The sequence below is a fragment of the Myodes glareolus genome, chromosome 7, assembly GCF_982192425.1.
Source record: "Myodes glareolus chromosome 7, mMyoGla1.1, whole genome shotgun sequence".
In the NCBI taxonomy this organism is placed as follows: Eukaryota; Metazoa; Chordata; class Mammalia; order Rodentia; family Cricetidae; genus Myodes; species Myodes glareolus.
The window spans coordinates 44342449-44355728 of record NC_142032.1 but is presented as its reverse complement, the minus strand read 5'-3'; the positions used below and the strand labels follow the sequence as shown (position 1 = coordinate 44355728).

The 13280-nt window shown below is 41.1% G+C and overlaps 1 protein-coding gene across 4 annotated transcripts in view; it reads right to left on the bottom strand.

The window, feature by feature from the left end:
• The window catches only part of Pcsk5 (proprotein convertase subtilisin/kexin type 5), a 417375-nt gene that overhangs the window by 278593 nt on the left and 125502 nt on the right, over nucleotides 1-13280 (bottom strand). For all 4 annotated transcript variants that reach the window (XM_048429814.3, XM_087908042.1, XM_048429815.3 and 1 more), the window contains exons 4-5: nucleotides 7528-7671; nucleotides 4879-4955 (exon numbers count right to left, since the gene is read on the bottom strand). In XM_048429814.3, the coding sequence (XP_048285771.3) occupies nucleotides 4879-4955; nucleotides 7528-7671 (221 nt within the window). The remainder of the gene's footprint in view (nucleotides 1-4878; nucleotides 4956-7527; nucleotides 7672-13280) is intronic.

Sequence of the window (13280 nt, the reverse complement as noted above, 5' to 3'; positions counted from 1 at the left end):
TTAACAAATAATTATTAAAAAATGAATGAACACATACAGCCAAGTTCTAGAAGATTATAAATACACTCCCAAACCAATTCTTCTGATTATACAAGGTAGTATTGCAAAGCACGTGCCTCAACTTCCTTATGCTGTTTTTCTTTTAAAAACTGAAGTTTACTCCCTTAATGATCTTATATCCAATTAATTGCTTCCCTCTCTTGGCAGCTTGCATAGAATTTTCTGCTCCCTGCAGAAACTAGATTGCAGAAGGGAGGCTTGCATGTTAGATCCAACTCTGAGAATTAACTGAGTCCTGTGTCCTTAGAGTGTGTTGTGTTCAGCAACAGGAGGTTCCTCCAACCTTGGAGAGATAACCAAAAGCTACCTCAGCAATCTCTATTGTTATGAGAGCCATGTGGATTACCATCACCAGCCATTCAAAAGGTTTCCCGTACCTGGTACTGCTTGCTTGCTTTCTTTCTTTCTTTCTTTCTTTCTTTCTTTCTTTCTTTCTTTTTTTCTTTCTTCCTTTCTAGTTTTGTAGTCTATGGTTATTGTGGGGAGCACTATCAACCAAGTGGTATAACTTGCTTTAATAAATATATATGCATATGCATAAGCACATATGACATATATGTGATATATGATATATAGAATATATGGTAGGGGCATCTATCTATCTATCTATCTATCTATCTATCTATCTATCTATCCATCCATCCATCCATCCATCCATCCATCCATCCATCCATCCATCCATCCATCCATCCAGTATTCTGTCTGCATGAAAGATGCCAGAGGAGGGAAGAAGCTGCCATGTAGTTGCTGAGAATTGAACTCAGGACCTCTGGAAGATGAGTCAGTGCTTTCTTAACCTCTGAGCCATCTCTCCAGCCTGTAAGTAAGTTTTTTTTTAAAGTAAAACAAATACCACACAGCACTGAGAACTGAGTATGTCAGAGCTTCTAGTACTCAGAGCAGAGCAGCACCTAATTCAACTTTTAACCCTGGGAATAGAGTTCCTAATACTCAATTTAGATTGAAAATATTCCCATGCACACATCCTTTGAGATCACTTTTAACTGATTATAAGGAATTAGAAAAGTGAATGGAACATATAATCACAGTACTAAGAGCTACAGTTATTCAGCACCCACTATGCAGTTAGTTTAGGGTTTTACACACTGTACCACTATTTTTAGAGTGATCATTGTTTTGCTACTTTCTATATACTATTTTTAAGTAGCAAAGTTCAGGGCAGTTAGAACCAAAGCTAATCACAGAGAGCCAGGTTCTATTATCTCTTCTCTACCCACAAATCTACACATATTCCTAGTGTGATGAGAGCATCATCTAAACAGGATTATCTACTCGTGGATGCATGCTTGAAAATATATCCATCAACTGCGTCTGAAAGTATAGTACACTGAACAAAGGTATTTTAACCAAAAATGCTAGAATACATGCTCTTAGCTAGCCAAGAGGGAATACACACACACACCAAAACCAAACATAACCCCACGAACAACAACAACAAAAACAGGTAGAACTGCAGAGAGGCTAAAGGGATGTCTGTATTATGGGGGTCTAAGGCTTCCACAAACATACATGGAATGCGGGTGTGCGATCTTGAACATTTTTCTATTTCACTGTCAAGCTACAAATAAAGGATGAGTCTTCTATGGCGTGTCCAATACAGAGTAGTCTGCACTGAAACTATATATTCAACAACAGAAAGACAGCAGGTTGTATTTAATGGACTCAGCAGGTTGTGTGTGTGTGTGTGTGTGCGTGTGTGCCTGTGAGTACACATGCACACGTGTACACACACACACAAATAATAATAATACAAAGAAGCTATTAACTTGAAGTGAGTGGTGATATGGGAGGGATTCACGGAAGGTATTTTGGAGGGGCTAAAGCAAGAAAAGGGAGGGGGAAAGTGATGTAATTCTATTTCAGTCAAAAGCTTTCTTTTAAAGAGACTACAAATGTCGGTACACTTCTGGAACAATGCTGGTAACATCTATCAAACTCCCATCGAACTCAATAAACCATGGAAGTTCTTAGAGGAAGTCAATTTGGGACACACTTGCATGTTCCAGATGGAGCAAGAGCCCAGTGATACAGGAACAAAAGTCCTAGGAAAAGGCAAGTTTAAAAGAAATTCTTCCAATGCAACCCATTAGCAATCAATCTATATTATTTAACTAGTATATCTAAGCATATAAGCGTAAACAGATAGTCTGTATATCACTAGGAAAAACAATACTCAATGAACTACTTTTTAACATATGGTCAGCACTGTTACAGCAGGCACGCCTCTGCTAATGGCCACCATTACCACTCCATTTCAATGTAAAAACTTTACATTGATTTATATATGTAAATTTATATATAAATCTATATATAACCAGTAGTTTTATATATAAACCTACTATATTTATATATAGATTTATATATAACCAGTCGAGGGATCAATTTTAGACATAACTAGCTTGAGGGCTCAAGCCACTGGTCTCCTGTTCTTACCCACAGCATATCGGTGGATTCACATCCTACGGAAGGACACTTCGGTCATTAACATGATCTAGACATTTTACATCACCCCGCTTTCTCTCTGCAAACATGGAGGTGATAAATCCAGTGACTGTGTATATTGCAGTCAGCTTTGCTGTAACGCTTGCTTTGATAAACAGTCTCTTCCAGCATGATTGATCCATTAGGGACTATGCTGAGCACATGTGGAATTGGCACTTGTTTACATGCAATTCTCTCCTAGAATCTCTAGGTGAATTAAACGAAACAAAGTGCACCAGATAAGCTGAGCAGGTGGGAGCACACACGGAGCTCCCATCTTAGGATCCAATGAGCCACTAGCGGTCACTCTAGTGGCACTGCCGTTTCTACCTGCTCTCAGGGGACTTCCCTGTCAGTTCCCCTTCACCTATGTGCCTTCATTCTGACCAGGAGGGCACACCTTCCATTCAGCTTAACACTCTGTCTGCTTTGTATTTTTCCTCACCACTCTGCTTTCCACTCTTATTCTCCCCATTTATCATTATCTTTCATGTAAGAGTATGAGCAGGAATGGGTATAATTGTGCTTATAAGACAGAGACGCACATAGTGGGTTCTTTCCAAGGTAAAGAATCACCTTATTGCAGTTTTGATACAGTCAATGATGTAACATTCACAAGACTAGAATACCATTTAATGACATCCCTACTGTGTGTACAGCTTGGACAATCACATCTGTGAGGGCTACAGATGGCAATTTTGTTATTTCTTTGTTTTACAATTCTGTAGAGTGCTGTTGGATTCTTAGGAATGCCTATGCTACATGAGCGCAGAATGGGGCATAGAGAAATACAAGCAGTGTATTTTCTTATTTTAAAGATTATTTTTAGAGAGGCTTTAAATTTTAAGCAATCTGAAAGCACAAAGATATCTTATATCCATCTCCAGTTTTAAATAAAGAATGCCTCAAGTCATTTCATGCTAGTTAGCAATTGAGCGAAAATAAATATAAATATGGATAGATGATAGATAGATAGATAGGTAGAGAGAGAGAGAGAGAGAGAGAGAGAGAGAGAGATCAGCTGATGTTACCTGAAGCTCTAACCCTTATGTGAAATTCACAAAACATTATAATCTAGGCAATAAAAGCTAGGTCTGCTAGAAGACTGTTAACTATAACCGTCTCATTTTGTTTGAAAGTTCTGGAAACAACTTCATATACAAATTTGTATATTAATGCTTTCACTATAGATCCTTATTTGTTATATATAGTTGGTTGTTCATATTAAAACATAGCATATTTCCACAGCTTCTCTGCTGATGGTGAAAGCAACAGAAAGTTTTTTCCAGGCCATTAGGTTTTATCTGAACTTAATGACTCCCGTACAACCAAATGCGATCTAAGACACATTCCCCTTTAGAATATCAGTGAAGCACAGCAGGGTTTTGCATGCCTTTAATTCCCACACTTGGGAGGCAGAGGCAGGACGGCCAAGACTGATACAGTAAAACCTGTCTTTAACCTTGCCTCGCCCTCCCCCCACCTCCTGCAAAAAAGCAGCGGACTGCACATAGCGCACAATGAATGCAGTCATTCAGTCAAAGCAGTCCCCTTTGCAATTTCAGTGGTCCAACCCCAAACACGTTAAGACAAAGTCACATGAAAATTTCTAAATTATAATGCTTTCCCAGAGGAGTTTTGAACTAAAAGAGGAAAGAGGTCAACTGATGGGGTTTAGTGATCGGGAATATCTGCTGATGGTCCTTGTAACCGGGAAAAACCATTGCACTTACCCACTGAAGAATGATACTATCCTGCTACCCAAGGGATGTGCACCTTCATTTGCATTTGCTAAAAACTGCCACACTATCTGGAAAGAGAAGCTGGGCCTCTTGATGAGGAAGGGAGAGAGGAAAGAAGATGCAGCCCATGCCTGGCAATAATTCTTTGAGTGTTCTATTGTGCCATGGTGTAAAACCTAGTCTGTGCCCTCAACTGCAATGCCCAAACAAATACATTGGATTTAACAGTAAGTCAATCTTTGGGAATTACTTTTTTATTTTTGTCTTTCCCCCTACCATATCTATCTTAATACAATTGTGTTACATGCTAATTAACTCAGGAGCTATCATCTTTACTTCCATCTTCAGGATTTGGAGATGCTGATCCACCCCCCAGGCCCTGTCCAAAGCCATTTTCCCCTATGTAGATGATACCACTTTCTTTTTCAGAAACCTTAGTGAAAAGATACCTGCTTCTTTTGCAGTAATTTAAAGATCATTTATTACCAAGAATCTTGAAGAGAAGACTTCCCTTAACAAAGCAGTAAGCTGAGCTCCTGGCTAGCTACATGCCAGCCCGCCCTCTGAGTCTTACTTGTTCTCATTGCTTGCATCGTAACGAGGCATTGGGTCCAAGTCATTCCCATTCACATCGCAACTTGCCAGAGCATCCTATGACCATGGAGAAGAGAGGGGAAACAGACAGTAGTTAGTGCTGACCCACAAGCTCACGCATTCTTAAATGCATTTCTGCAAGGGAGTAATTAGGTTAACGAATACCCTCATGGTTCACTAGTTTCAGGCACCTTAGGGAGACACTGCTGCTTCAGTAATGATTACTGTTGCGTTGTCCCTTTAAGGTGAGATAGTGTATGTAGACCAAAGGACTTTTCCTTTCTTACCCAGAGTGACCCAGTTTATCTTGTAAGATGTCTTCAGTTCCACATTTTCTAAGCATTCCCCCAATACTGAGAATATTCCTGACCTTGCAACAATCTTTATCATATTTTAATGTCTTTTAGAAGAGAGAGCAATTGTTCACATACAACTGGCAGGCCAGTTAAGATATTAGATGTCTATTTTATCAGGTTTCTTGAGATCTTCATTGTACAACATTAGTGTTGTTTACTTTCTATTACATAAAAGCCTTCAAATGTGAGTCTTAGTATTACCCCACAGCTCTGAGGGCAGCCTAAATCATAAGCAAGGCTGTCTTAAACCAGGTTTAAAATGAGGAAACAGAACCTCTGAAGCCAGAGTTAGATTTGTTTGCTTTCAAAATGGTTATGAAAAAGCGCCTGAATACTAAGGAGAACTCACAGGGTCACTTCCACTGTTTAATTTTTTTATCCCTGCACTTAGCCCGTTCCAGGATATTATCAAATCCCCTTTGCTTCATGATTGCGTCTTTGTTCAGGGTTAATAAAAGCCAATATTATCTTTGCTTCCATCTTCACTGAACGCTTGTGTTCCTGAAAATAAGTTTTAGTCCACTGAAGGTGAAAGGTTTTGGAGAGTTAAGCACAATCCATGACGCCACAACGTTAAGTTCCACTTCATGCACACAGGAGCCTTGCCACCTCTGAGTGACTGAAAGTGCATTGAGTGAGTGATGGAAACATAACTTAAGCAAAGGGACTAACCTGGAGCCTGTCTCGACATGAAAGAAACCAGACGGGAGCCCAAACCTTTGGTCTGAACAATCTAATGCTTTCTCTACGTTTATATGGCCACCAAGGGGGGGGGGGACTGAGAATGCACTGTCATTGGTAACGAAACAGGGAATCCTAGAGAATGTTCTTTCAGAGTGAAAACATAAACGAGGCAAAAATTGACCCATCACCTGCATCAGGTAGAAGCACACACAGACTCTCCTGGCATTTGACAAGACAGATATCCCTTCTAGAGTTCTGATCTCATCTCATCCAAGATAGCCAGCTTCAATCTCCCGTCTTTAGTTTCTTTACCCGTATCTGAGGAGACTTTATTGAAGTTCAAGCTTTAAATTCTATGTTGCAAAGAGGTGCAAGTTTATTTGAATGTGCTTGTCTGCAGGGTGTATTTAGCCACTGATTCCTGTTCAAAGTAGAGCTAAATGAAGCTTCCTTTCATCTTAAGAAAGGGATTGATTGGTATGTAGTACTGGGTGGCGAAGGAAAAGAAAGTCTCATTGCAGCAGACAGAGACCATTACAGAAAGCCACAACCAATCAAAAGGCAGAGTTGTGGAGCCCAGTCACAATGAGTCTGTCTACAAAAATCATTTCTGCACTTCAGGTACAAGGAATACTGGGGCAAAGGAGGCAGAAACACCATAAGAGCCAGAGGAGCAGGGAGTTTAATGGGAGATTATGTCTCCTAGTAATGTCAGAAGTTACACCCAGAAAGTCTTACCAACATGGCTGCCTAAGCAAGAGCTGACCAATGCCAACAATAGAAAGTGGACTGGGTAAGTCCACAGGCCTCAACCCTACACAAATAACTACAGGCATCTACAGAATGCCAAGAGTTAGAGAAATAGTGTACCCTAGGGAAGAGCATATCAGTTGCTTATCCAGTACTAAATGGTCAGTCCTCAAAGCATATATGCAAATAATATTACACAGACTGAGCAGGTTGTATTTATATATCTAAGAATGCATATGTGTATATACAGAAAGATACATATATATAGATATATATATATGTATATACACACATATGTATATATGTAATAGCAATTAATAAAAAGTGAGGCCACAAATTTGAAAGAGAGCACGGAGGGGTATATGGGAGAGCTTGAGGCAGCAAAGGGAAGGGGATAAATGATACAACTACATTATAATCTCAGAAAGTTAAATAATGTTTTTGAAAAAGAGGCAGGAAAGAAAACGATGACATACCAACTGGAGGACAGTTCTCTGTCTGCTCTTTTGCACAAAGGCAGTGCTGTCTGTCTGTCTGTCTGTCTACCTGAATTGCTGAGAATAGTGGGCGTGGCTGGCAACAGATGGTATTGGTGACAGGGTTCCTAATACCTCAGGGCTCTCTTTCTGAGGGTCACACCATCAGAGGCATGGGGCAATGGAAGGGTGGTTCCCTTCTTGTGGTTCCTCTCCTGCAAGAGTTCTCCTTTTCCCAGAAGGAAATAAAGTACAGGACCTGCCATAGCTTCTACTACATTGGTCAGCAGCTCCCCCACCTTCTGAGCATCCCATCAGGAGTCTTCCAAGGATGGAGGACTTCCAGCCACAACAAGCACTTACATAGTTTTGCATCAGATCAGGGTGGGTTCTCTCGATGCCGTCATCCAGGATAGTCACCACGATGTTCTTCCCCGTGTAACCTCGCTTCCAGGCTCCCTCAATATTCATGTCTGACTGGCAGGGGTGTGTGTTGTCGCTGCAGTGCTAGGAAGGAAACGGGCATTATAGATTACTGAATTGTGAGCAGGTAGGAGAATTAGCCTCTTGTGACGATAGTATTGAACTGGCGGCAATTGGTCGGCTGCCTACTGGAAGAGAAGCACTGATCCCCGGAGAGGTAGCTGGGATAATACAAAAGAGGTATGTGAGGTAACAGAGTAAATACAAGCTGGTCAGTACTGGGCACCAGTCTGGGTACTGTAGAAAGTTCTCAAAAAATCTAGTATATCAACAGAACAAGGGGCATCTCATGGCCACCATGCATTAAAGAGATGTAAATAACCACTGTTGCGTTGCACTATAAACCTAGAGAGGAATGAAGAGCACACATGCTCCCATGTCTTAGCCAGACACCTAGGACCCAATCCAGCGGCAACTGGAACTGGCTCCAGCCCCACATGTACAGCTCCCTAGAGGGGTGCTACTGTGAGGGTAGCCCTCCAAACAACAGGTTCTCCAAACGTCTTTCACTAAACTCACAGCGATGGGCAGATTCACTCAAAGCTACCTAGAGAAGCGAGGGAATAATACAAAGCTAAGACGGACACTCTACCCAGGAAAATGTGTATGGGAGCTTCAAGGGCCAGGCTCAAAACATAACATCTTGGCTCATTACGCACAGAAATTTCTTTCTCTTTGCAAGAGCTACAATGTACCAACACACTGAAAAAGGAATGGAGCCAGCAGCTTTTTCTGATATAATTTACTAATGTTGGTTCAACCCACATAATTGCTCCTTTCAAGTCCATCTCTTTGAAACACTCCCGAGGGTGGCTGTGTTCCTGGCTCTTAAGACTCAGAAGAAGTACCAAGGAAGGGATGTGTGCCTCGATACTGACATAGCAACCCCAGCGACTGCTCGCCGTTCACCACTCACTATATTCTTCCTGACTCTAAACAAATAGCTCAGTGCTTAGGAAATGGAAAGGGATGCTTAGCTTTCTCTGTTCCAAACATAGTGGAGTCCTCGCTGCCACTGATGGACTTAACACACATCCTGTTGAGCACTTACTGCGTGCTCGCTGGTGTGGATGCAATCAAATTATTTTAGGTGTTCCTTGTAGAGGCATGGTGCCGAAAGCAGAAAATGAACAAACAAGATGACTGAGAATGGTCACTATGGTGTGAAGTGATTGATGGGGAGAGAGAGAGCGAGCAAGCCATATGGTGGTGAATGCTGAGGGGTCAGAGTGTACTGCTTTAGGGGACCTGTCTGAAAGGGACTTCAGTCTCTGGAAAAGTAAAAGGCATGTGACCATATTACTGTTGACGACTTGATGGTAGAGAGTGGAGTGATGGTCCAAGAAAGAGCCAGGTACTAGTGTCCTTACCAGTTCAGTAAATGCTAGCACTATGAAATGGGTAAGAGTAGGGAGAAAAATGGTAGTAGGGACTACTGAACAGACTGACACAGAGGATAGTAAGCTAGCAAAGGCAGAAAGGCCACTCTGGGCCTGGACATCCACTGTTTACTACCCTGCTCTACCGACCAATGCCGTTCCCTTTCTCCCTCTAGTTCTCTGAGGACAGCTCTGGACCGACACAGCCTCCTAAGACTCTCTTCTCTTTTTTCTTCCCAGGAACTTAGGAGCACAGGCTTGCATATGAACATGTGCACTTGACTTCAGAGCATATGAACATGTGCACTTGCTCTACACACTCCAGCCCACACTTGCTGGTTTCTGTTGTGCTGTACTTCTCACAGCTGAAACTCGTGCTTCCGTCTCCCTGACTAACCTATGGACTTAAGTCTAACTTGGGATTTCAAACATGCTGATTAATCAATATACTAAGAATGAAAGAGCAGCCTCAACTCCATTTTCCTTAAAATTGTCATTATGCTTTCTGCTTTGACCTCTTCAGCAAAATCCAGCCAGTTACTTGTTTGGTTAAAAGAAACAATAGCAAAAAGAAGCCATGTAGATTGCTAAAATACCTACTTTTCCAATTGTCCTATTCTGGTCAAGCATGTGAGCCTCTTTCACCAAATATGTTAATACAAAGCAATCTTATTTCATCTTGATTTTTTTAAACCTGCTGTGAGCACCTGTGGTACCCATTGTGACTGGGAGTGATGTTAATGTGACTGAGGGGTGGGCTAAAGGAAGGAAATGCACAGGAAATGGGCAAGCCACAAATGGAATAAGCATCCTAGAGTGGAGGGATGCAGCTTGAAGTTGTAATTATGAAAACTGAAGAACACCAGCCGTCAATGGAAAACACGTGTGGTTGAGAGAGCCATGGCCTTTTGGAACGTTTCCACCTCTGCTTGTGCTGAGTCTAACTTTGGTCTTTTTAAACATTCTGCTACTACTACCTTTTCTATCCATCCATCCATCCCCACAGAATCACTGGTGGTGGCTGGGAACTGTGAAACTGGTGTATTCATTTGGCAATCTAACATGGAATGCAGCCCAAATATCAAAGAGAAAATGATACTACTAATAAAAATATGATGAGGATGAATGGGTTAATAAAAGCCTAGATTGTTTCTTGCAGACCAGGAATAAGTCAAAGGCCACTTGAAGGATCTACTGTGAACAAGATGTAGAACCCTGGGTCCTCAAAGAGAACCCTTGATTTTTTTTTTAATTTTTTATTTTTTCCCTTAATCTTTTTTAAAAAAATATTTTAGTTGTCTAGGTTTCCAAACATGTTACTAACATAGTTGTTTCATATACCTGAGATACTCAGAGAAAAGAAGATAGCAATTACTGATGTCGCCCAGCAATTAAATGAGAATGACCTCACCATTCCCTGACGAGCCTGACGGACGGCCTTTGCACTGGCCTGCATCTCTGAACAATGCTATTCCATTGGTGTCCGTGCACAGGTGACCAAGTTCTTAGAAATAAGACTGATCATAGAAAATGGAAACAAGCTTTTGTGTCCTCAAAAGTATATTGTAGGGTTTGCTCCATGAATAGCTTATATCCCAAGTAAATAATCTCAAATATAGATTTTTATGTCTTCATCACCGGGGAAATGGAAGGGGAAACACATTCTTTTTAAAGTTCTTTGAATTCTGAGAGTCCCTGTGGTGGTTTGAATAACAATGGCCCTCAGAGCTCCTGTTCTGAATGCTTTATCATTGGGGAGTGATACTATTTGAAAGAGATTAGGAGATATGGTTTTGTTGGAGGAAGAGTGCAATTGGAGTGAAGCTGAGGTTTCAAAAGCCCATGCCAGTCCCCTGTTCCCCACCTGTGGATCAGGAGATAGTGAGGTACTGCCCCACTCCTTCCTGCATGTGGCTATGTTCCCCAGAATGATTATTATAATGGATCAAACCTCTGGAACCGTAAGCATGCCCCCAATCTGACACTTTCTCTGTCAATAGCTGCCTTGCTCTTGGCATCTCTTCTCAACAATAGAAAAATGACTAACAGTCCCGCCCCCTAATAAACTGTCATTATTTTGGCTGTCCTTAAGAGTAGAACCTAGGACCTTGTGCATGCTAGGCAAGTACCCAACCACTGAGCTGCATCCACAACTCTGTTACATGTTGTTGTCAATAATCTGCTGACATTGAAAATAACCACTGCTCAAAATAGCCATTCATGAGGTCCCTGTTCATTATTGACGGCAGCACACAAGCCTGCAATTCTGACTATATAATGTTCATAACAAAAAATAATTAAGTACGCAAAAATATATACTGGAGACATATTAAGAAATTGTTCTCTTTGCCTTTCCTACTGCTAAGACAAATAGTATGACCAAAAGCCACATGGGGAGAAAAGGGTTTGTCCGGCACACACTTCACTAAGGGAAGTCAGGGCAGTAACTGAAGGTGAGAATCCCAGGCAGAAACTGAAGCAGAGATTTTGGAGAAATATTTCTTACCATCTTACTCCCCATGGTTTGCGCAGTTTGCTTTCTTGAATAACCCTAGAACCACCCGCCCAGGAGCAACTCCTCCCTCTGTGGACTGGACCATCTCCCAGCATTAATTCTTCCACACTCTTGCCTTCTGATGGAGGCATTTTCTTAGGTGAGAGTCCCTCTTCCCAAATAATCCTAGCTTGTGTCAAGTTGACAGAAAACTAACCAGCATAGAAATATTATCAAGTTAGCTCAGAAAAGTATATGAATACCTGAAGTTCTTTGTAAAATTTAGAAGTCAAGAGTTGTAATGAATCAAACAGGAATAGAATTGATGCTTCCCCAACACTAGACCTACTACTATATCTTTTTCCTAGCCAACTCTTGTACTAACTTCTTCATCTGAATAGCAATATGAAATTACCCAAGGAAGTCCACTGTTTTTCAAAACCATCAAACTCAGCAACAGTAGCTAAGAACATTTGTTTAAAAGGAAACAAGGAAGGCAGAATTTGAGTTCTGTCTGCTTCTTTCATTTCTGGATGAATGATTTGTCAAGTTGCTTAAATTATTGAAACTGTGCTGATTGAACATAAACGCTAGTCATACATATCAGGGGCGATAAAAACACAACAGTGTCATTATAATGATCCTGCTGCTCTTGATGACAGCATATTCATATGAGTCCTCGGTGTTCCCAATTGTTTGGAGAAGAAAAACTTAGTTTAAAAATGAAAAGGACAGGCAGGTCACTGTAACCTTATGAAAGGATTTTCTTCTCTTTCTGGGGATGGAGGTTAGGCAACTGAGAAAAGGCAATGGATCGCTGGTAGGGACATCTGAAAAGACCTGAGCGAGTACTTCACATATGCGGTCTTGTTGATGGGTGCGTGTGGAGGCAGGGATGAGCTGAACAGAGAGGGGTCCAAATCCCTACTGAGATACTAGTGAGACATTTTTTCTTTCCCCAAATCACTAATACTTCTTCACTCTCTGCCAGTATTCCAACCCTGCTCAAATCACAGCTCCCATCTGTTACAATTTAGTTTTGACAATGATTCACTACAGGAACTGCAAATTTTTAGTACAATTCCAGATAACACCAAGGAAACATCAGAAAAGAAGTAGGTTTAGGGAGCAGGCTGTAGTATATCAGATATGCCTAAAAATTATAAAGGTATAAAACAAAGGCTTCATTACGAAGGACTTATAAATCTCCGGGAAGATAAAACAGATGAAATTTAGGGTAAACAGAATGAATATAGTTCTTAAATCCTAACACAAGGGAAGATCCAGGAGTCAAGTTGCCAAAGGACAGAGAGGTTTATACAACAGGACACCTCCCATCACTGCCTTTCTGAATCTAACTTCATTTCAATTTAGAATTTTTCAATCTTATAAGTACTTCAGGATACCGCTAACCAACACAATGCAGTAGCAACTACATCTGTGTCCCTGGAGGATCTTTGTCTGTCTCCCATGTCTAACATTTGAGAGATCTTTGTATGTCTCATGGTGGTGTTCAGGGAGTTACTTTCAGCAATATCACCTGGTCTTGATGTTAAAGAGTAACCACAATCCTAAAACTTATTGCATGTCTTCATGGCACTGAAAGCAAACTAAACATTTATACACACAGGGAGTTCCTACACTCAACAGCTCAGACTATTCTCAAATACCACCAGTCCAAAAATAAAGATGTCAGGTTTTAGAAGTTTTCCTCTTAACCCATGGCCTCCTCAACTGTCACTCCTCCTCAGTTATGACAT